Source organism: Cyprinodon variegatus, unplaced genomic scaffold (genome assembly GCF_000732505.1).
Source record: "Cyprinodon variegatus isolate N-32 unplaced genomic scaffold, C_variegatus-1.0 Scaffold533, whole genome shotgun sequence".
Classification (NCBI taxonomy): Eukaryota; Metazoa; Chordata; class Actinopteri; order Cyprinodontiformes; family Cyprinodontidae; genus Cyprinodon; species Cyprinodon variegatus.
The window spans coordinates 486,092-508,168 of record NW_015150986.1 but is presented as its reverse complement, the minus strand read 5'-3'; the positions used below and the strand labels follow the sequence as shown (position 1 = coordinate 508,168).

Genomic DNA, 22,077 nt, shown 5'->3' with positions numbered 1-22,077 from the left:
TTTAAAAAAAGCAAAAATCCCCTAAGCACAGCTGCAGATCAGCCCAACCAAACTTAATCTCTTTCTTCTCTGTGTCTTATTGGGCTTTTTCTCTTTTTCTATGAAATACAAACAATTGCTTGTGAAAATTTACAAAAGGAGAGTGAAAGTGCAATAAATACCTTTTTTTTTTTCACTCTGACATGTCCTCAGGCAAATAAAAACTTCTGTGTGACCGTGTCTGTTGAAATGTCCCACAGCGTCATGTGGGGCAATCTGTGGTCCCAGGACTGCAACATCTCCACAGAGTTAAGAAAGTCTGTATTTCACCTAATCCCTAACAAGTTACTCAACTTTAGAGCACCATATGGACCTCACCACAACCCCGCCAACAGAGCTCAGCTCCCAGATCATATACTGATAAAAAAAAAAAAAAAATGTACGTTTTATATTATTGTAGAAGGAAATGAGAAAAAACATTTGCAAGTAACGTTGGGTGATGCTTTTAAGTTCAGGCAGTTAAACCCCCCCTGAAAAAACTCCCCCTAATTGACCTGTTAGCAAACTGTAAAATGGGTTTGCCATATCTTAGATAGAAGAAGGAAAAATAGAACATTCAGAACCACCAAATATAACGTTTATTGTCGACTGCAATACAAAGCCCGGATGAGAAAAACACATTAACTCTGCATTCTCCACTGCTATAAATATTTAATTTTATTATAACTTCCTTTGCAGCCTTCAGCTCTGATGGTCCTGTCATGCATGCCAAGTGGAGCAAACACGGTTGGACACATCAGTTACCACATTTTAAACTAAAACAATTTAGAAAATGTGATTTACTGTGGGAATAATAAGGGTGACACTTGTTGCAGAAGATTCTCTGGTTTGCTTCTTCAGACAAGCAGGAGCAGCAGGGGTCAGGCACAGAGGAATGAAAGACCTCCATGAACCCCTGTCTCAATCTGTATGGAGGAGTATTTGGGTGTTTGACATGCCACCTCTGGGTCTCTTATTTACAGCGCCACCCTGTGGCAGAAAATATGAAGAAACAGAAAAGAGCACAGACAGCTCACTCTCAGTCATGCACTGTTGGAAAGTTGTGATTTATGAGATACATAAACACATATAAGTTTATGATTTTTTTACATTAAGAAAAACTGAGGAAATAATTTAAGTCTGGTATATATTTGCATTTAGCCCCTTTGAGTGATTACTTTGAAGAACCAGTTTGCTGCATTAAAGCTTAAAGTCTATTGGGAATAATGCCACCAGATTTAATCAAACATTCTGCCTATTTTTTTCAAATCTATAGACATAGATTTCTATACATTCTTGTTTGCAAAATAATTTAAGTTACTGACCCCATCTTCTCCGATAGGCCTCGAATAAATTCACAATCTTCTACCTTCGGAATTCTCCTTTTTTGATTAAAAAGAAAAAAATCTGTTCGCTATTACAATTTTTAACCTTAGAGATTTTTAAAGGACATTAGTTAAGAAACAGCATCATAAAGTCAAAGGAACATGGCACACAGGAAGAGTTAAGGATCTGCACGTTTAAAGTGGTTATAAAACAACTTCCCAAGTTTTGATCGTAAAACAGAACAATGTTTATATTGTCACCTGAACAACTGCAAACCTACAAAAACACCACTGTTGTCTCAAAGTGGCAGGTTGGTCAAGGACTGCAATGGTCAAAAGCCCGTGGTCATTTTAGAGCAGCTGCTGAGATCTGTAGCTCAGGTGGGAAAGTTCTTTGACTACTTTTAGTTTTTCGCAGGTCTAGTTTAGTTTATATGTAAGAGGTGTTTTAGTTATCAGGCTCCTTTCTTATGGAACCAGCTACCAGTTTTAGTCTGTGAGGCTGACATCCTTTCTACTATTAAGATTAGGCTTGAAACTCAGGATAACAAAAGCTATCCTGAGCTATCTCTATAGTTATGTTGCTATAGGCTTAGACTGCTGGAGGACATAAGAGCGACTTTTAATCATTCTGCTTCATTCTATCTTGGTTCTCCCATTCTGCAGTATTTGTTGAATGGTTACCCCTAACTTTATGTGCTCTTTCATCCCCATGACATGAGAACTCATCTGCTTAATTCTTGCTTTCCTGTACAGAGCCAGCAGACATCTACTTTACTGCTACCTTATCTAAGATAGTATTTATTGATCTTTGATTCTATGATCCTTTTTTGTCTGCTTCAGTCTTTGCAAACCCCCAGTCGGCCTAGACAGATGGCCGCTTACACTGAGTCTGGTTCTGCTGGAGGTTCCTTCCTTCTAGAAGGGAGTTTTCTTCTCCACTGTCACTGGGTGCATGCTTGGTGTGAGGGATTGCTAAAGAGTCAACAGCAATAGCCAATCTGTTTATTTTTTTCCTCTTCTCTTGATGTGTGAAGTTGCTAAAAAAATACTTAAAACAACTTTGAGTTCTGGTTGCGGAAAAATATAGCTCTAAAATGTATTAAAGATCGAAATGAGCTGAATAGAAATGCATTACGCACTGTTCAAACCTTTATCGGCAAAAAAATACATAAAAATTGTTTACTTTATATTTATGGGCTACTTTGGTCTAATTTATAATATATCAGTACAATACACTGAGATGTTTTAGTCATAAGCAGACAAAATTTGAAAAATTTAAAGATTCGACATATGAAACCTTTGTGATGAACTGTATTAAGTTTAATGAAATAAAATGTGATTATTGAAATCAGTAAATAGGATATGCTTTGTTTAGAAATTAATATTTGTAGACTAGAATATCTACTCATACTGGGTCATGGAAATTGAATTATCATCAAAACCATCTTTTTTTTTTTACAGGTACCTGGTTCCAGGTACTTAGAGATTCATTTCCATATAGAAAGCCCATATTCTGATCTTCAGCTACCACAGTATACCTGTCAGATTAAATAATACTACTTATACTTCAGCGATAGTATCAAGGTGTTACTTTGTTGTATCTCTTATACTACTTATTCTTTTTACATCTTTGCAGGTGATGAAGCAGACTGAAGATGTTTTATCATTATCTCCCTTTTATCTCCTATTTCTTTCATCTTTTCTCCTTTTTTCATGTTTTTCCTTTCCTGTTTTACTTACATTGCAGTGTCAATATGATCTGTAATACTCCCTGCACAATTGTAATAAAGCTATTTATTAAAAAAACAAATAAAAAAATAAACTAAAAACATCTTTTTGAATTAGTAAAATTGTTCTGCAATCTAACGAATCATATATGTTGTTACATTTAACACATTTCTCTACGGAAGAGGATTAGGGCCACTGAAAAAAAAGTTTTCAGTGTAATATGGGGAAAAAAGTCAGAATACTGAGATTAAAGTCAGAATTCTAACTTTTTCCCCATATTAAACTGAAATAAAATTAAAAAATCAGTTAACTTTTTTTTTTTTTCAGTGGCCCTAATCCTCTTCCATATTTCTCTGTATATCTTTTATTGGAAACTTTAATTAATATTTTTGTTTTGTTATGTACGGAAGCGTATTGCTGTCACTTGAGAAAATAAATATTTTTCTCAAATTTTATTTCTGTTTAATATGGGGAAAAAAGTCAGAATTCTGAGATTAAAGTTAGAATTCTGACATTTTCCCTCATATTGTATTGAAATAAAATTTAAAAATCAGTTAAATTTTTTTTTTTTTTTGTTAGTGGCCCTAATCCTCTTCCGTATTTCTCTGTATATCTTTTATTGGAACTTTTGATGAATATTTTTGTTTTATTATATTGTATAAACGTGATAACTTATATGCTTTTAGTCAGTAGTAACCGGGAGACTCATTTGTTTGGTTTTATTTTGGAGTTTATCCTTTTAGCAGCCACTTTTATTTGTCAAAGTGAATCATCACTTTATGTACACGATCTTTGTCGGCAGGTTAGACGCTTTCTTGACGATCTCAGACGATTTTTCTCGAAGTTCTCCGCCGCCGGTCGCGCTGTCCCCTTTAAACAGGCGTCTCTCCGCAGTTTTCCACCCTCTTTGTCCGCCTGTCTGCTCATTCCCCTTTAAGGTGATGTCGTACCCACTTCTGGCTTATTATTCCCTCTTGTTCCTGTTGTAATGTCGGCGCTCGGACACTCGGACTAACAGCAGCACCGAACCGGGTCCCCCATCACATGTCCAAACCCCGGAGCCTTAGCTGAGCTCCGGACTGACAGCCGCCTGCTGTCCGAATCAAAGGTGGTGGACACCAGAAGCTGCTCTCCTCCTGGATAGAAATGTCTGCTCAGATGTTAGAGAAGCAGGCTGGACCAGCTGAGGATCGGAGGATGTGGTGAAATCCGTCCAAACCCCGCGATGTTACGGATGTTTGGAGGAAACAAGGCGCTCATTTCTGGCTCCAGTTTAACCTTCTTTTAATCAACGGTAAGTGAATGTGGGGATTTACTCTGGGAGCCACGCAGATGCTGGAAAAACATCCGCTTTTATTTTTGTTTAGTTATTTTTTTTTCCGTGGCAGGTGTCTTTAACAGGGGGCCCCTCCATCACTGCTGCTCTGTTTTCAGAGGCCAGCCAGTTTGGCCCCTGGTGTTACATTCCTTCCACGTCCTTTCCCTTCAACCTCCTAAAAAAACAAGAAAAAAAGCTCTTATGTAACCCAGTGGGATTCCTTTTCTGTTAGACTTCCTCGCCCTGTGGAAGGAAAACACTCCTGCAGGAGCCCCATGTGGGCAGACAGGCTGTCCCAGAGACACACCAGAGCTCCTTATACTCACAAAACTTTATTATCCTCCAACAAAAACAATGATCTGGATTTTAACTGATGGTTATAAGGTTGTTATTAAAGTGATGTCAGACTCTGTTAGCTGTGAGGCTTTTATTAGGTTAGAATGATGTAATGAATCCATAGAATCTTCTCATTGTATTTAAAAGGAGATCCCACAGCATGATGCTACCACTACCATGTTTTTCTGTGTATTCTGTTTTTTTTTTAGAGCTCTGTGGACCTCCATCCCCAAACGATGACATCCCCCGACTCGCCTCCCCTCGTCTCCCCTTCTCCATGTCCAGCGCCTCCTCCATCCCTGCCCTCCTCCCCGCTTCCTACCTCCCCGGCCCCGTCCTCCTCCTCCCTCCCCGCCCCGCCCTCGCTGCCCCCCACGGGTGAGGTGATGGTGCTGGCTCTGGGCAGGAAGAAGCAGCGCGTGCTGATCGCTCTCTCCATCCTACCCAACCTTTTCCTGGCCTTCCTGCTCTCCTCCGACCCCCTCATCACCCTCTCCCCTCCCCACCACTGCCGCCTGCCCGGCCCGTCGCCTGCGCCGGAGGTCCTGAACGCCTCCCTTCCCTGGGAGAAGGGGGTGAGGCCCGGGGAGACGGGGAGCCCATCGCAGTGTAAGCAGTACGCGAACAGCAGCCAGTCGGCCGTGGTGGACTGCGAGGGCGGATGGGACTACAACGTCACAGAGGGGCTGAAGAACAACATCGTGACGGAGGTAAAGCTTCAGCCTCTGGCCTTCTGCTGGGTGTCATTGCTTTATTTTCCTTTTAATATTAAAGGCAGCTGCCCATCCTGGCAGGCTGTGCTAATTCCATTTAGCATCACAAACTTATTTAAACAGGGGAACACCCAAATAAAAGTCTGTGTGACGCTCTACAAGTGTTTTATAGGATTATAACCCTCTTAGCTTCAAACAGGATTACATACAGAACATTCCAGGCTACTTTCGGCTTTCATTCATTTCAAGTATTATAATAATCTAAAAAAAGCTTCCTTGGATCTCCTAATTGGTGACATGCTCTTTCCTGTTCATTTCAACATACTTCTGTATGAGGCTGCGTTCCTCCACAGCAGCAGGCCTCTCCTCCTTCCACAGATAACCACCTGGACAGCTTTTTTGATGGTTTAAATAAATGTAACACTAACGTGAATGAGAATAATATAATTATACCTTTTTGTTATGGTTCTGATTCACTAAATCATACGCACAGATCTATCTGCAATCTATTTCCTTCAGCTAAAAATTTTCCGAACATTTAAGGATTAAAATCTACTTTAGCCACTGAGAAAAATTTTAAGTTAAAATCAGTTAAAAGATGTAACTATTTAAAAAGATGCAAACAACAATGTTGAATAATAGGCCCTATTTAAGGTGAAGGAATAAAATGAAATGAAAGGTAACAGCATTTATATGTGATATGATGTAAATGATATCTGCTTTTTACACGCAGGAAGTATTAAATAGTGAAGGTTTTGCTTACAAATTCTTATTTGGCTATTAAATGTTAAAACTACTTGCCATAATAGCAGAGGAAACCATATATAACATGATTTAAACTTGATAAAAATACATCAGGGTTATTATTTTGTTAAATAAAAGTTTAATTAAAGGACAGATATAAAACAAAGGACAGATAAAGAACAGAACAGATTGGGGGGGGTCAGCCTTACAATAGTGTACAAATAAACGAGGCAGCTTTTTTCTTGGCTTTAAAGCAGATTGGATAAAGATAAAAACTCCTCCTGTTTTGTACAAAGCACCACTTCCGCTGCTTCTGCTGCCTTCAGCTACAGAGATCCAAAAGTTTCTGACCACCTGCTTCAACCGTGCAACAAGAGATACAAAGATGTGATGAAACAACAGCTTTATGAGCGTCAGAGTCCGTTCGCTTGTCCTTAGCGGCTGTCAGTAGGAGCTAAAGCAGACGACATGAACCAGGAGGTAGTGCAGGCAGATCTGCAGTCTTAAAACGACATCTTTGCTAAATGTTGTGCTCCTGGACCAGGCTAGCTGCTCAATGCTATTCGGTTTCTCTATAATTCACACACAAGCAGAGAAGAAAAATGCACAGCAGTGCTGTCAGTGAGGAGCAGCCAGCAAGAGTGCAAACAAACAGGTTTAACACTTCGGCTGGTACTGTGTTTCAAACATCTGGCGGCCATGTTGGATTTAAAGACAACAAACCCCTCTTCTGTTGCTGCATTTTTGATGTTACTTGGAAAAACTGGAGGTAAAGCTGTTTAGTTTAACACAGGAACTCTGCTGTGATGATTTGGTACAGACTTGGGGTGGGAACGATTCTCAGATCTCTGTTTCTGCTGCTAATCGGAAAGAGTTGGGACTCTTTTAGGCTCCCCTCGCTATCTCCTGCAGGTTCTTCTTGTTTTCATCTCTCTCAGCTGGATGCTGATGCGGTTCAGGCTGGGATTTTTTATTTTTTTATGTGGTGAAGTCTTCTGAGTTTTATATGCTCAGGTGGTGATCTGTAGAAGTCAATGATTGTCTTTGAGTTCAGTTTGTTTAATGGAAAAAAACTGCATGACGGGTTTTTTTCCATATCCCTTTGTAGTTCTAAAGGGCTTTTTTTGGGAGGATTTCTGGGGTTTAACCATTTAGAACAGAGACCAAGGCATTCAAATAAGGAAATATTTATTATTTGGGAATGAAGGACAAAAGAAATCTTTTCTTCATTGGTCCTAATTTATATTTACACGACTGCTTTGGCCAACATCAATCATTTGCTTTCCAGCTTTGTGCCCCTCGAGTATAAGAGAACAACTTTGTATCCTGGAGCTTTTAAGCTGTAATTAAAGCAGCAGCTGATTCCTGGACTTCATCCATATGCTCCCTCTCACCTCTGCAGCATGCATCATGGATTGTAAACTTGTCGCCCCATTTTTTTTTCTGTTTCTGACCACACTGCTGTGGGAGCCCCACCCAGTCCACAGAGTTAGGGCAGTATGCTAGTAATCCACCCACACCACTGCAGCACACGGAAAAATGCTCAAACGCTGCCAAGGGAGGCGTTTGGATGCAAAAGCATCCGTGTTGTGAAAGCGTTGCCCAGCAGTGCTCACACTCAGGTTTGCAGACAGGATGCTCTGCTGTCTGTGAGGCTTTTCCTCCTTTATTTTGTGCAGCGTCTTTGTGCTGAGGTGGCAGTATGTTTGAAATGAGGCAGGAGAAGCTCCTGATTAGCTTTAACTCCGACACGGATCGATAAACTTTCCCATTTCTTTAAAGGTTCTCCTCCTTTAAGACGTCGACGCTGTAGATGGAGTCTTTCAGGGGTGTTTGAAACACTTTCAGATGTTGCTACAACAAACATTAACTGTGTAACATTGGGATTTATTTATTGAGATCAAAACAAAGTTGTTTTTTATTTGTTTCAAATTAAACAACTAAAAAAAGTTACGGTAGATTTGCACATCTAGAAACAAAATTGGTGACTTTTTTAGAGAAAAGCAAAAATAAAATATTAATCAGTCAGTTTATCCGGAGGAAAATGATCACCTGCAGATTTAAAGAGGCATTATGGAGTTTTCTATGATGCTGCCACCTGTGGCTAAAACACAGAACTGCAGCTCTCCTCTGGTCGATCTCGTAGGTTGCACTCATACTTGGCAGGGTTGATTTTCTCATTTTTCGTGGGGTTGCCATTAGTGCCTGAGTTGAGCTCGATGCCGGTTGCAGTTGAGCGTCCACAAAAAAAAAGTTTTTAATATAATACTTTGATTATTTGTAGCTCGGAACCATTTGGACACGCTTGACGCCGAACAGCGCGGGAACTTCCGACCCAAAGTAAATTCAGGAAATGCTGAGAAGGGTCGCTGCTCAGTCTTCTAATCAAACAATGTTTTAGTCGTAAAGCGTCAAATAAAAAAATAAAAAGACTGTTTTGAAGCTATTTTCAGTAACAACATGCGTAATATCACAAGATATCAAGATTTGCTTATATTACGGATCTTTGACTAGACCATTTTATTGATGGATATGTTTTGAATTAGAGCCGATGCTCATCTGAAAGGCTTCTGAAAGGCATGATGCTGCCACCACCGTGCTTCAAAGCAGGGAAGATGGAGCGTTTACCATGATGTTCAGTGTTTTTAAAAAAAATGCATGCTGGAAAATTTTATGGGATCGTCTTCTAATTTGTTGAGTCAAACTAATTTATTCACGACTTTTTTTTTTAAACCATTGCTTGCATCTCCCTGGATTTAGTCCACCATCTTTGGGTTTTGGCATAACATTCCCCCAGCTGACTTGTGGGTCTAGAGAGCTCAGCTTCCTCTCTGATCATTTTCTCCTTTCTCAGCCACTCAGATTAGGTGGACTGAATGTTTTTAACTGTTAAAAATAAATCTTGTTAAACCAAACTCTGTTTTAAACTTCTCTGTAGGCCACATTTCTCCTTGCCCTTAATTTTTCATTTTTTTCCTAATGTTTTCTCTAACAGACCTTATTTACTGGTCAGGTGACCTCAAGGGTGACGGGTATGTCGTTTTTTTCCTTCCTCTAATCAATGAAGGCCTACTGTGTGGCCTGGCTGCAGGTTTGTGTCCCTGTGAACAATCTCTCTGATCTCACCAAACCAGTCAGGTCAGTTTCAGAACCTGTTAGTTCCCATTCCCGCTCCGCTCCTGTCGTGCAAAGCATTCCGGCCGTGTGACTGCCATGCAGCCGGGCCGTCCCTTTGTCCGACCGCTGTGCTCTTTTGTGCTCCTGTTACCCGGGCAACAGGAAGGCTGATATGACGTGACGGTCTCCTAATGTTTCGGCTCCAACTCCCTTCAAACCGGATCGTTCAAACTGTACTTTGCTTCCCTTCAGTGGAGCTCAGCTAATGCAAATCAGTGGATCCGTTTAATGAGACCCAATCTGAAAGCAGAGAAACAAATGTTCTATTGACCTCACTTTCTTTAAGGCTGTTAACCGGTATTCTACCTCACCTTCTCTAACTAAAGAGATCGAAGCTTCTCTTCGATATCCCTCCTCTGGTGGACTTTCATCACTGATTTTACTGATTGTTTACCACGGCTTTCTGTTCATTTTCTGCACTTCGATGCTCGTCCAAAACGATCTTTCTGTAAAATGGAAATGTCCTGACTGCAGCAGGTCATGTCTGACAGCTCTCTCTCTCTCTCTCTCTCTCTCTCTCCGTCTGTCCAGTGGGATCTGGTGTGCGCCCAGTACTGGCTGGTTCCGGTGGAGGAGGTGTGCTTCATCCTGGGCGTTCTGATGGGCTGCCTCGGCCTGGGCTACGCTGCTGACAGGTAATGTATTCGATGCTCAGTGAATGAAGAAACAATCTAAGCAGCGTTTTTCTTCTTTCTTACAGATCTGTTCATTTTTCTTTAATCCAGTCGCTTTGGTCCAGGTTTCCTCTGTGGAGATTTATGTATTTGTTTCCAGTCTGTGGAACAAAGAGACATAAACTAGTAAAAAAAAAACATACTATGGAGTCAATGAGCTTGTTGTTATCACAGCTGGAAAGAAAGATAGACATGTTCAACCTTTGGTGAGATCGGAGCTCATGTGTGAAATTCTATGAGTTATGGTGAACTGAACAAGCAGTTTGCTGTCAATAGTTTCCAAATGATTGAGTTCAGGTGTTCCAGTCATTTCCTGGTTCACAGCTGCCACACATACAGACATTATCCTGCAGAAGGAGGATCCATTTTTCTGTTCCTTTCTACCAAATATTTCACAGGTGACTGTTGGTGATACTATAACTAATTAAAAGGGTTATGTATCAGCAGCTACTCACGAGGTGGAAGGGATGATGTCACCAACCTTTTTGCGATCCGTAGCTTCACACCTTTAACTTTAAAGTGGCCTGGTTTGTAGAAAGCAGAGCTGACTGATACGTCAGCCGGACGATATTCTAGGCTGCTAGCGTATTTTGTGCATCTGTGCATCTGTTTGTCGATTCATTAGTGCGTTCAGCAGCCATATTGGGGATCAGGAAACGCCCATGCATTGCTGCTCCGCCCATTTGCATCAATGTTTTCTTTGATTTGTTTATAAATGTGTGAGACACGTGTAACATTTGCTATCCTTGTTTCATTTTTTACCATGTAAATAGAGAAAAAGCGATACAGCGGTTGGTAGGGTCAAAATAATCGGTATCAGCTTTAGAAATTCAATAAAAAGAAGCTGCATTGGTCGATGTAGAGAATGAGCTTTAGGAGCTTAAACGAGTAAATGTTTCCTTTCTGTTTGGGATTTTCCAGGAGAAAAGCTCTTGTTTGACTGTAATGCGTTAAAGAACGGCTGGTGGTGAAGGTAGAGAAGGCAGTTTTTGGCCGTTTTCCTTTTTTATTTAAATTTTAATTTGTTTAATTCAATTTAAACAAACTAAAATGTTTCAAAAAATGTTTGAACTCCAGCTCTGTAGCAACACTTCTATCTAAAGGAAGTCGCACAAAGTCTTGTGCCGTTTCTCAATTCGCAAGAATGCGAGTACGGACTCATGCCCTTGCCAAGTATGTGTTAGAGAAGAACGCAGGAAAGTCGGGACTTTCGCAGCATAAATATGGGTCAATTGGAACTGAAGCGTACTGATGATGTCACCACACGCTCAGCTCGTCTGGAGCTGCATTTCACCTCCTGTTATTAATAGTCTCTAGATGCTAAATTCTTACTTTTTTCATTTAGTGGGGGAATAATATTTACCAAAGTCAGATAAACACAAATCAAATGAAAATTTTTCCAAATAAAACAAGAATATATCGCCATCAGAGCCAGCGGTCCTTCACACACAGCTATGCAGAGAGAGGGTTGCTGCAGACGGGCTGCGTTTAGCCCTGGCTGCCGTTACCCTCGGAGCTCCGCTGGTTGCAGCAGTGCTCTAAACTTCTGAATTTTTCTTCAAATTACGCATTAAATCGGTAAATGGACCATATAGTGACAGTTTAAAGTATAATATTCTCGCCTCACATGATCTTAAAACGTACTTTTATTGAACAACAGCAACAGAAAAGAGAACTTTAAACAATACTCTGAGCTCTGTAGGCGCTCCAATGGAAACTGCTGCTGCAGTGCATGCTGGGACAACCGTCAATCTCAAGAATGGACAAGTCTTCTCTGATGCATGCTGGGTAAAGAGGGAGGGCAGAGAACAACATCCGGGGAGTTTGTCCTTTCTCGGACTGCTGTTCTTGTGAATTGGAACAGTACTGGGACTGAGGTGTATGACGTTTCACGAGTACACGAGCACATGAGAACGCACAAGTACACGTACTGAGAAACGGCCTTGGTCTCAACCTGATATAATGACTTTAAAACAAACTCATCTTAATCTGACCTCACAAATGCTGCACAAATCCCCTGAAACCCACTCCTAAAAGTTGTATAAAGCCCTACCAAAGCCCCATTGAAAGCTTAGCTACCTTCATATTACACCCTATTGATTAATAATCGGATCCAACTCTAGTTTACGTCTTCTATCAAACTCGGATGTGGCAGCATCATGCTGTGTGGATGCTTAATCCCTGCATGAAAATGACTTTACAACTATCTATTACATTTCGTTTGTGTGTCACAATAAATCCCCAATTAATTATATAAAAAGGTCAAGTTTTTTTAGACCAGTTAACCATAGTGACCCTCTGCAGCTTTCTGCTAAATGGACCCGGGAAAGGTTTAGACACAGTCCTGGTAAGATTTGGAGGGAGATGATGTCATTCCAATCAGCTAACGACCCTCATTAATTTCCTGACCAGCTGAGGGTGTGTTAGGGCGAGTAATTTAATGCTGGATCCTCGAAGGACCCAAAGAAGAGGCTGCAACAGGAAACAGGAGACTGCCAAACTGTAATTCAGGACTGATATACGGTCACTATTGATTCGCTAAGCATCTTAGTTTTTTGGCTTTTTGAGGAAGAAGAGTTATTTAAATTTGTCTTGAAGTTAAACAATGTTTTTTTTTTTTAAACAAACTCTTTAAAATCTGAAGGTAAATAACAGATTTAACTCTAAATAGTCTTGTTTATGTCCCCCCATCCTCTTCTTTCTTTTTTTATTTTGTTTTAACCCGATCTTAGTTCAAACGTGTCTCAGCTGCTCCTCTTTGTGTTGCTGTTTCTGCAGGCTGGGCCGCTCCAAAACCCTGCTGATCTCCCTCACCCTGTCGGTGGTGTTCGGGGTGCTGGTGTGTGTCTCTCCGTACCCCTCCATCTTCATCGTCATGCGGTTCTGCCTGGCTGCCGCCAGTGCAGGCGTCTATCTAACCCTGTATATCACCCGTAAGTAAAACTTGTTATTGAAATAGCGCAGTAGGTCTCCCTGTTTGGTTTTAAATTATTATCTGTAGCAGCAGGTTGGTTTTTCAGTATAATTCAGGAAGCAATCGGTGTGTTTTATCGAATGCTTGTTAAAACTCTGACTGTATTGATCTCTCTGGTCGTCCTCAGGAGCCTCTGAGGCCTGATAGGTTATGGATATATGTGACATAAAAGAATGACTATTTAGGGCATAATTGAATCCTATGGGGAATTATTCTGCGTTTTATTAGGATTTGTGCCGCTTTAACCGAACACACATCCTTTTTAAAACTACTCAACATGTGTGATTTTAAAAATCTTTGATTTTATCTGTATTTTAGGTGAAAAGGCCAACATTATGTAAAGCATAATCATGGATTGAAGGGAAGATGATTCACGGTTTTTCTTTTTTCTTTTTTTTTCTGGTGGGGGAATAAATTCTGAAAAGTGTGGCATGTGTTTGCCAAAAGGGTCTTTAACTCTAAAACGTCTAAATCAAATAGTTGAAATGAAAACGTAGCTCACTGGCACAGTGGGTAGCACTGCTGCCTTGCAGCAAGAAGGTTCCGGGTTTTATTCTCTGCCCGGGGTCTTTCTGCAGGTTTGCATGATCTTTGCATGTTCTCCCTGACCATGCGTGGGTTCTCTCCGGGTACTCCGGCTTCCTCCCACAGTCCAAAAACATGACTGTTAGGTTAACTGGCTTCTCTAAATCCTCTTTAAGGCTTATTTTTTCTTACCAACCAGGTCGTCTGCGTGTGTGTCGCAATGAATGCAAATGTGCCTCCGCCCCTTCTGCAAACACTCTGCTGCACCTCTACAAAATTGTAGTTGACCACAGACAGGAGGCCTCTGATTGGTCAAATCTGCATCTGCGCTATGCTGTGCGTATTTCCTGTTTGGTACCTTACCGGCTTGTTTTGTTTGTATGACCGCCATTGTGGGAAAACAACTCGTGAAGATGGACCAGTTAGAAGAGCGAGAAAGTGCACAAGAACGCTGGGACCCTTTTTCCACCTGGATCGTCACTCTTTTTTGCCCTCATGTCCCTCCGTGGTCGCACAAACTCGCCCCCTCTTCCTTACCACCTCGGCCGTATCTAGACCCATAGCTAGTTCGCTAGTTTGTGATTGCGCTGTGGCGTGGAATAACATAGCGCAGACCACGCTTCAATATTGGGCATAAATCAAAAATATCTGCGACAAGCTTATTGAGACACACTGCTGCAGGAGGATAACGAGCCCTTAAGGTGTGAATGGTTGTTTGTCCTGTTTGTCTCGGTGTTGGACAGGCGACCTGTCCAGGGTGGACCCCTCCTCTTGCCCATTAACGGCTGAAATTAGGCACCAGCATCCCTCGTGACCCCAGCAGGGATAAGCGTGACAGAAATTGGATGGATGGATAAAAACGTAGCCGAAAAATAAAGATGGATTTCAATTTAAAATTTTACGAATCTGGTTTGAATCGATTCCTTTTGATCCAAACCTTTCTGAAATTAGTTTGCTGGCATTAAACATTTTGTTTAGGTTTTACTTTAGTAACATCTTGATACCCGTATTATATCAGCATTCAAAAGCAATTAAATAAAGTAATGGTAGTTAATGGCAGCTGTAAGATGGGTGGGAAATACAAATTAGAAAAATCCCCAAATCTGGGGTTAAATTAAATCTATCTAAATTAAATCTATCTTTAGATAGATTTAATTTATATGCATTTTGATTCCGAATCTGAAAATTTATTTTGTGTAACACAGCACTACTAGATTCAGTTCAATTCAGTTTATTTATATAGCAAAAATTCACAACACACGTCATCTCAAGGCAATTCAACCAGATCTTACAGTCAAATTGATTCAGTTTTCTATCTAAGGAAAACCAGCTGATTGCATCGACTCATTGACTCTTCAGCAATCCCTCACACTAAGCATGTTTGTAGCGACATGAGATACAAGTCGAACAAAGAGAGCTTTAAACAGAGAAGCAGCCCGGAGATCCACGGTTTAGGTGGGAGAATCTGCCAAAGGGGGAACAAGAAACTTAACATCACCTTAAATACATCAGTCTCATCACAAATCCTGGTGGTGGAAGCATCCTGCTGTGGGGATGCGCCTTAAGCAAGGATGAACACCATCGAGTTAAACAACCAAAGCTGCTGGTAAATTAGTATGTCCTAATCAAAGCCTGGAACTAAATACTTTAGTGAATATGACTTTGAAGAGAGACTCTGATCTAATTTGGTGGAGTTTGAGTCTCTAGATAAAATGCTTATAGAGACGTATCTGTTTAAAACATTCATTTAGGATCAATCTATAGAGTTTTATGTTTACAGTGTAGTAAAAACGATGCATCCTCTCCCAAAGTTTCATGACTATTCGCTGATTTTTGTCGATGTTCCTTTTCTCTGTTACAAAGGGGGGTGAATACTTTGACGCTTTATTATTTTTTACCCTCAAAGATGAGGTTTGGTTCCAAACAACCCCCCCACCAATCCTGATGTCAGCTTGTTTGTGGATGTAAGTGACTGATATGTCTGCTCAGGCTCGCCTGGTTAAATATCCATAATTAGCTTTTAATTGGTGCTTTGAGCCAGAGTCAAAAGACTGCATTTGTAAACAGCAGCATGTAATTACCTAGCTGGTTTACCATGCTAAAAGAGTTGAATGTGTTTGCAAGACGAAAGCTCCTCTAGATTAGAGTCAGACACGGAAGATTAGCATCCCAGAGGAGAGCAAATTAGACTAACGATGTTTCCTTGCCTGCTAGGTCTGGAGCTCTGTGAGCCGTCCCTCCGGCTTGTGGCGACCATGCTGGCCGGACTCATGACTGTGGCAGGAGAGCTGCTGCTGCTGGCCGTGGCCCTGGGCTGCCAGTCCTGGAGGGGTCTGCTGGGAGCTGGGGCGGCCCCTCTAACACTCTTCCTCAGCTATGGGTACAATCACTTACTCAAGTACTTTACTTCCTTTTAAGCAAAAGAACTTGAGAAATGATGGCCTCAGTATTAAAAGCACCTGTTTCTGAGAGCCAGCTGGCTTCCAGATAGCTCTGTCAGATTGTATTGATCTCCTCTTTGCTCGTGTCAGAGCACATTAGAGCCACTTTATTCAACGTGTCAGCTTTCTGCTGGAAAAACAAGCCTTCAAACTTAATCACATCTGGTTATTAGCAGATTTGTAGCAATAATCTGCAAATGTCAGTAAGAAGGGATTAAAGTCTCGCACCGCTTGCTGATCTGCACTGTTTATTTCCTATGATGGAATAAATCCTGGCTGCTAAATCCACCTTAGCTTTCAGATGATTAAGTTTGTGGCCAAAGGGTGATTATATTTGCTTTTCCTGTCCTGCAGTATTCCCGGTGTGTTCCCAGAGTCTCCTCGCTGGCTCCTCCTCACAGAGCGATCGGCAGACATGAACGCCTTCAACGAGAGAAGGAACTCCAACCGAGACCTGAGGGATGACGAGAGCTTCACAGGTTTGTCCATCTTTGGGCTTCTTTTTTAAGTAATGCTTTTAAAGTAGCACTATGCTAAGCTAGTAAACTAGCCCCACCCGCCAGCGGCCAAAATCATTTTTGCCTGCAAGTGGTCTAGCCTCGATCAATGCCTTAGAACTGGTGGGCCAATCACAACGCAGAGATGTGTTTTGAACTTTTCGATGGAAAGTGGGCGGGGTTTTGAGGGTGTGACGACAAAGCTGCGCAACGCTGGAGAAAGAGCAACAAGGAAGATGGCAACAACTATTGAAGTATTGATTCAGCTTTGGAATCAGCTTTGGAAGGATTAGACTTGGGGTTTTTTTTGAAACGTGAGCAGGGAGAGGCTCTACGCTCATTCATTTTTAAGAAGGATGTATTCGCCATTTTACTGACAGGCTGTTTGTTTACACTCCCCCACCAGCTTTCTGCTGCACTTCCTACGTCACAGTCAGTTGTACTCATTGGTCAGAGCGTTAGCCAATAGGCACAGACATGGTTTGAAAGACAGCTGGTTGTCTTTCGATGTCTCATTAATCGGGGCCAGACTAAATTACACATTTATAGGATTCCCGCGGGTCCTTAAAAAGTCTTAAAAGGCATTGAATCTTTAAAATAAAATTAAGGCCTTAATTGGTATTAAAATGTCTTAAATCAGTCTTTCGTAGGTCTTAATTTTTAAAACATCACAAATAGGATTATTTTTATAATGATTTATTTTTGTAATCTAAATAAAACGTTAAAATTGACATTTTTTTTTATTATTAAAAAAATATATATAGGCTCACTATTATTGGTTCCGCCATTTACTTTTTGTCTGGAAAATATGAGCGTAAGTGTAAATGTAACCAAAATTGTCTCCAGCCAAGAGTTTTCTCCATGGCTAAAACCAGGGAACATACATGAGGCACAGTGGATTTTGTGCAAAAAGCAATTCAAGCTCAGAACGATGGGAATTAAGGCAGTGGAGTCGCACATGCGAAGCACGAAACACAAAGCGTCAAAATGGAGTTACAGAGAAACAGCCGGTATTTCTCAGTTTAGTTCCACCCTTGTCTCTGCAACGCCTCCACTTATCACCAAATACTAAGAAAACAATGCAAAGAAAAATAGCTGCTAAAAAGACTTAGCACTAGTTATGTTGTGGCTTTGAAACTGATTTGTTTTATTCCCTGCTACAACAAAGTTTGTGAATTCAGTTAAATAATTGTTAAATATATCTGTCATTTGTGTGTTTTTAGCTTTCTTCCTGTATGGGAAGCTTTTCAAAATGTGAAACATTAGTGCAGTGGTTTATGTTAAAATAAACCTTTGGGTAAAGTTGTCGCAAGCTGGTTTTTCTTGTGTTTCTTGTAAATTTGGTCTTAAATTTTTATTTCAAGTGGCATTAAAAAGTCTTAAAAAGTCTTGAATTTAACTTGCCTTATGCTGTAGGAACCCTGGTTTAATCTCACATTTAGTCTGGTTTATCAGGCTAGCACTATGCAACATTTTAATTTATTAATTCAGTATTTTTATATATTGATATATCATCTTCTAAGTCCCAATAAATGGTAACCTAAGTGTTTATGAGACGATGGTGGGGTCTGTCATCTCCCTCCTACTTTCTCTGGCTGAAAAATACACTTGCAGTTTTCTTGGTCACCGACCCGGTGGCAGTATCACTCTGTTGTCATTCTAGCTGTAAGACGAACAGCTTTTGGCATCCAGATGTGAAGCCATCGGCATCGATAGCCACACGCCTCTCAGTGGTCTAATCACAGCTCATCATTTACAGATGCTTTGCTGAGATGCCAGGGATAGGGTCGCAACTGTCTAATGAAAAAATGCTGCCTTTTTCTCTCCTCTTTATAAAATAAAGAAAAAAATCTGTTTAAATCAAGCAGCTTGACTGTTAAGCAGCAGGCTGCAGGCTAGCTATGTGAGCGATTAGCCCGACTAACATAAGCTTCTTTTTTCTTTGTTTTATTTTATATATATTCCCTTAAGGGTTTTTAGCAAAACCATATTTATAAAAAAAAGTTTTAAAAACAACACATTAATGTTCAATCTCTTGCATTAAAAGCTGCAGGAATAATTTTAAATTGAATGAACTAAACCATCATGTTAAAGTTTTTGTGTGTAACTGAGACATTGTGTGATTTTCCTGCTAAACCAAACATTAAAGTAGCTCAAATTATGTATTAAATGCGTTAAAAAGCAGCTATAATGATGTGCTGCTGCTGTAGAAGATGACTTAAGCCTGGTTTTATTTACATACAAACATGTTTGCTGGGCTGTGATCAGGTGAAGCAGCTCTTTCCTGCATTGCTTCTGTTTTGTCAACTTTACTTTATCCTCTCATCTCCCACAAACATCACCATTGTCTTTTTAAAGGGAAATAAACCGTGTTTTTCTTGTCTTTGTGTTTTAAACGCTGGAATGTGTGACAGTGATTTTTAAGGGAAACTGTGTTCTGCTTTGTTTATGAGGTATGAGGAAGTTTAGAAATCATTGCATTTCCTGCAACCAGGGTCGACTCAGATTCATGTTTTTGGTTTAAAGTGAAAGAATCATTAAATGAGATAATAAAATGATTGTGAGCCTTGGTACCTGTTCACTGAGCATAAATGGTATGAAGTGATAGTCTATGGAAGATTCAAGCCTGACCACGATAAAAACATCCTCCCTTAATTTTAAATAAAGTTTTGTATTTAAATTTCTAAAATCTCCAGTTATTTCACCCTTGAAAAATAGGAACAGCTTAACAGATAAATGTGTGGAGGACCCATAAATAAACACGTCACTTATAATCAAAAGTCTGAAAACATACTAAGTTAATCAGTTTGAACGTGAGTTCATGAAGAGTTTCCTTTAAGAATTAAACTAATTAGTTACAATCAACCAATCCGTTATTTAGGGTTGGAAATTTATCAGATTTTCATGATTCCAATTCCCTTATCGATTCTGTTTAATGAAAAAGCATTATTGTGCAATTTCGGGAAATAAACTCATCTCCCCGTGATTTAAATAAACTAGCGTCACCTTTCTCTCACTCCCTGAACTGCGGAGCAACTTCATAGCATGTTTCCTTACATCCATCACAATAGCTTGAATCATGTAAGAATTCCAGCTACCAGGAGTTTTAATTAAACATGCTAGCAATGAAGGGCTGGATTAACGAGAAAGGCAGATTCCTTTAATAACCCCAAAGAGAGGTAGGAGATTGGTTTATTTTAGAATGACATATGATTTACTAGGAGTCACATTAAGCACAGGCAGTGATATAAAACTAGCTACTTACCACCAGAGTTTCCTTCCATGCTGGTCGTAACTTTAGCTTTTGTCCGGAAGCAACAAAAACATTTGTTAAAATGTACGCCATGTAGTGTGTGCAGGTGTTTCTGCATGTTGGATGTGTTTCCTCCCAGGGATGCAATTGCCACTTTGCAATGATTGCAAAGCGCCTTGTTGCCATCTTTCTCTTCTTTAAAATGAACCCAAACTATTGATCGCCTTGGCCGCTTTTGTTTTGCTTTTCTAGACTTACGCTTGGTCACGTCGTTCTTGCTTACCGAATGCCGTGTTCGTAAACTTGCGTAAAAAACGTGACGTAAGTCGTGCTGCCCAGAGCGGCTCTGGTGCTGCCTGGAACCGTTATCATTAAATCATTAAACGAGCTGCCAAACGGTGCCATGGAATTGGAACACACAGAACCGGTTCTGAACAGGAACCAGTTTTCGATTCCCATCTCTACAGTCATTTTCAGCCTAAAAGAGGCAATTTTCTTAAAAAAATACCATTGCTAGAAGCATTATGTGGTTAGGTGATATAAAACAACTTCTAATAACAATTAACACAGCTCCTCTGAAAAAAAAACCCATCTGTCACCATGTAGATACAAGCAAGCAGTGGATTTGCATCTCTCTCTTAGATAAAGCAGCTGAAACGGCTATTGCTGCGTTTTTCATTGCAAACAGTCCCCAGGATGAAAGGCTGTTCACACAAAGCCTGCTTCTATTGAGGGTTCCTCCTGTTAAAGGGAGGACCTCATTTCTACTGGCACTATATGCATGTTTAGTTTGAGGGATCGTTGCAACATATTAAGGCTGGACGATGTAGAAAAAACATTTATCACAACTTTCTTTAATATAACTTAGTTCAATATTGATCCAAAGGGGAAAAAGCCTTAGAAAGACTGTAAAGAATCCCCACAACACATGCAAGTGCAAACTTATAAGAGCTTCAAAATATTTCCTAAAAAATATTTTTTTTATGTATAAAGCACTAAATAGAATAAAGAAGAATAACTAAAGCAAATACAAATTATATAAACAAACAGTTAAAATTTAGAAACAATACAGAAATACTTGGAAAAAAAAAGAAACTCCCCAAAAAGTACATAAAACCTTAAATGTCAATCAGTAGCAATAGGCTGCAGTAAATATTGAAACATTGGAAAAGTCATCTCACCGTTATTAAAAAAGTTTTATTGCAGTATAAATAGATACTGATAAATGGAGGGATTGCTGCAGACTGGACAGAAACATTTACTGTAGTCATGGCAACGTGTTAGGGAGGCAGCAGTGGTACAGTTGGACCTTAATGGTGGAATTTTTGTTTTTGTTCCTGCAGAGCTGGACTCAGAGCCGGTGCCGTCCTCCCGCCCCCACCTGTCCTTCCCTGAGCTTTTCCACAGCAAGAACATCTGGAAGAACCTGTGCGTCCTCGGCTTCACCTCGTAAGTCACCCCCGCATTAATTTAGCGCCATCTTTTGTGTCAGTGCAGCACTTTGTTTGGGGGCCTGCTGCAGCCTCATATTTCACTCTGTCTCTGAAGCCTGTGTTGATGCACGCAGGCGGGCGGGCGCTCTCTCACTCGCTCCCCTCATCTCTCCCCCTCAGATTCATCTCTCATGGCATTAGTCACTGCTACAGCTCTTTCCGTGGTGACGTCAGAGGCACCGCCCCCAGCTTCTACTGGACCTACCTGCTGTCTGTGAGCGCGGGAGGCGGCGCCTGGCTGCTGCTGTGGGCGACGGTGGACAGGTGCGGTCGCCGTGGCATCCTGCTGCTGTTCATGACGATGACGGGCCTGGCCTCTTTGATCCTCCTGGGACTCATGGAGTGTAAGCTGGCTTTGGAGGGCAGCGGGGAGCTACGTCTCGCTTTTCTGCATAAATATGAACTCAGGCAGGAGACACTATAAATAGCTCAACAAGGTGGAAACAGAATCTTTTCATCTCACTGGAAGTCTCCTCCTGCTGTTTGGCAATGATTAAACAAGGCTTTTGCTGGGATTAAAGTCCAGTTTCTAATGATGGAGACAGATTTTAGTTTATCTGAACTTTGATCAGCCATTTACCTGCTGGCTCTGACTGATTAAAAGCATACCGGTCTGCTTGATTCATGGAAAAGTTCTATGCTGTTTTTTTCTTTGTATTTTGTGTAAACACATTTTAGAATCTCTGTCTCCCCCCGGTGGCTGACAAGTAGCATAGCACTTGGTTTATGTAGGACACTGCAGAGAAAGCAAAGTCAAAGCTCTGTCAGGTGTTGTGCTGTAATCATTCATCAGTAACTAACAAGGTGATAAAACTGCTAAGCCAAAGGAAGCTGAGTTCACCTTCATGCCCCCCCCCC

The 22,077-nt window shown here is 40.7% G+C and overlaps 1 protein-coding gene across 1 annotated transcript in view; it reads left to right on the top strand.

The window, feature by feature from the left end:
- Positions 1-3,784: 3,784 nt before the first annotated feature.
- slc22a17 (solute carrier family 22 member 17) overlaps positions 3,785-22,077 on the top strand; it is a 22,406-nt gene continuing 4,113 nt past the window's right edge. Inside the window, exons 1-8 of the mRNA XM_015391241.1 lie at positions 3,785-4,368; positions 4,938-5,438; positions 9,894-9,997; positions 12,815-12,969; positions 15,750-15,915; positions 16,331-16,455; positions 21,070-21,175; positions 21,340-21,627. Coding sequence (XP_015246727.1) covers positions 4,965-5,438; positions 9,894-9,997; positions 12,815-12,969; positions 15,750-15,915; positions 16,331-16,455; positions 21,070-21,175; positions 21,340-21,627 — 1,418 coding nt within the window. The 5' untranslated portion in view covers positions 3,785-4,368; positions 4,938-4,964. The remainder of the gene's footprint in view (positions 4,369-4,937; positions 5,439-9,893; positions 9,998-12,814; positions 12,970-15,749; positions 15,916-16,330; positions 16,456-21,069; positions 21,176-21,339; positions 21,628-22,077) is intronic.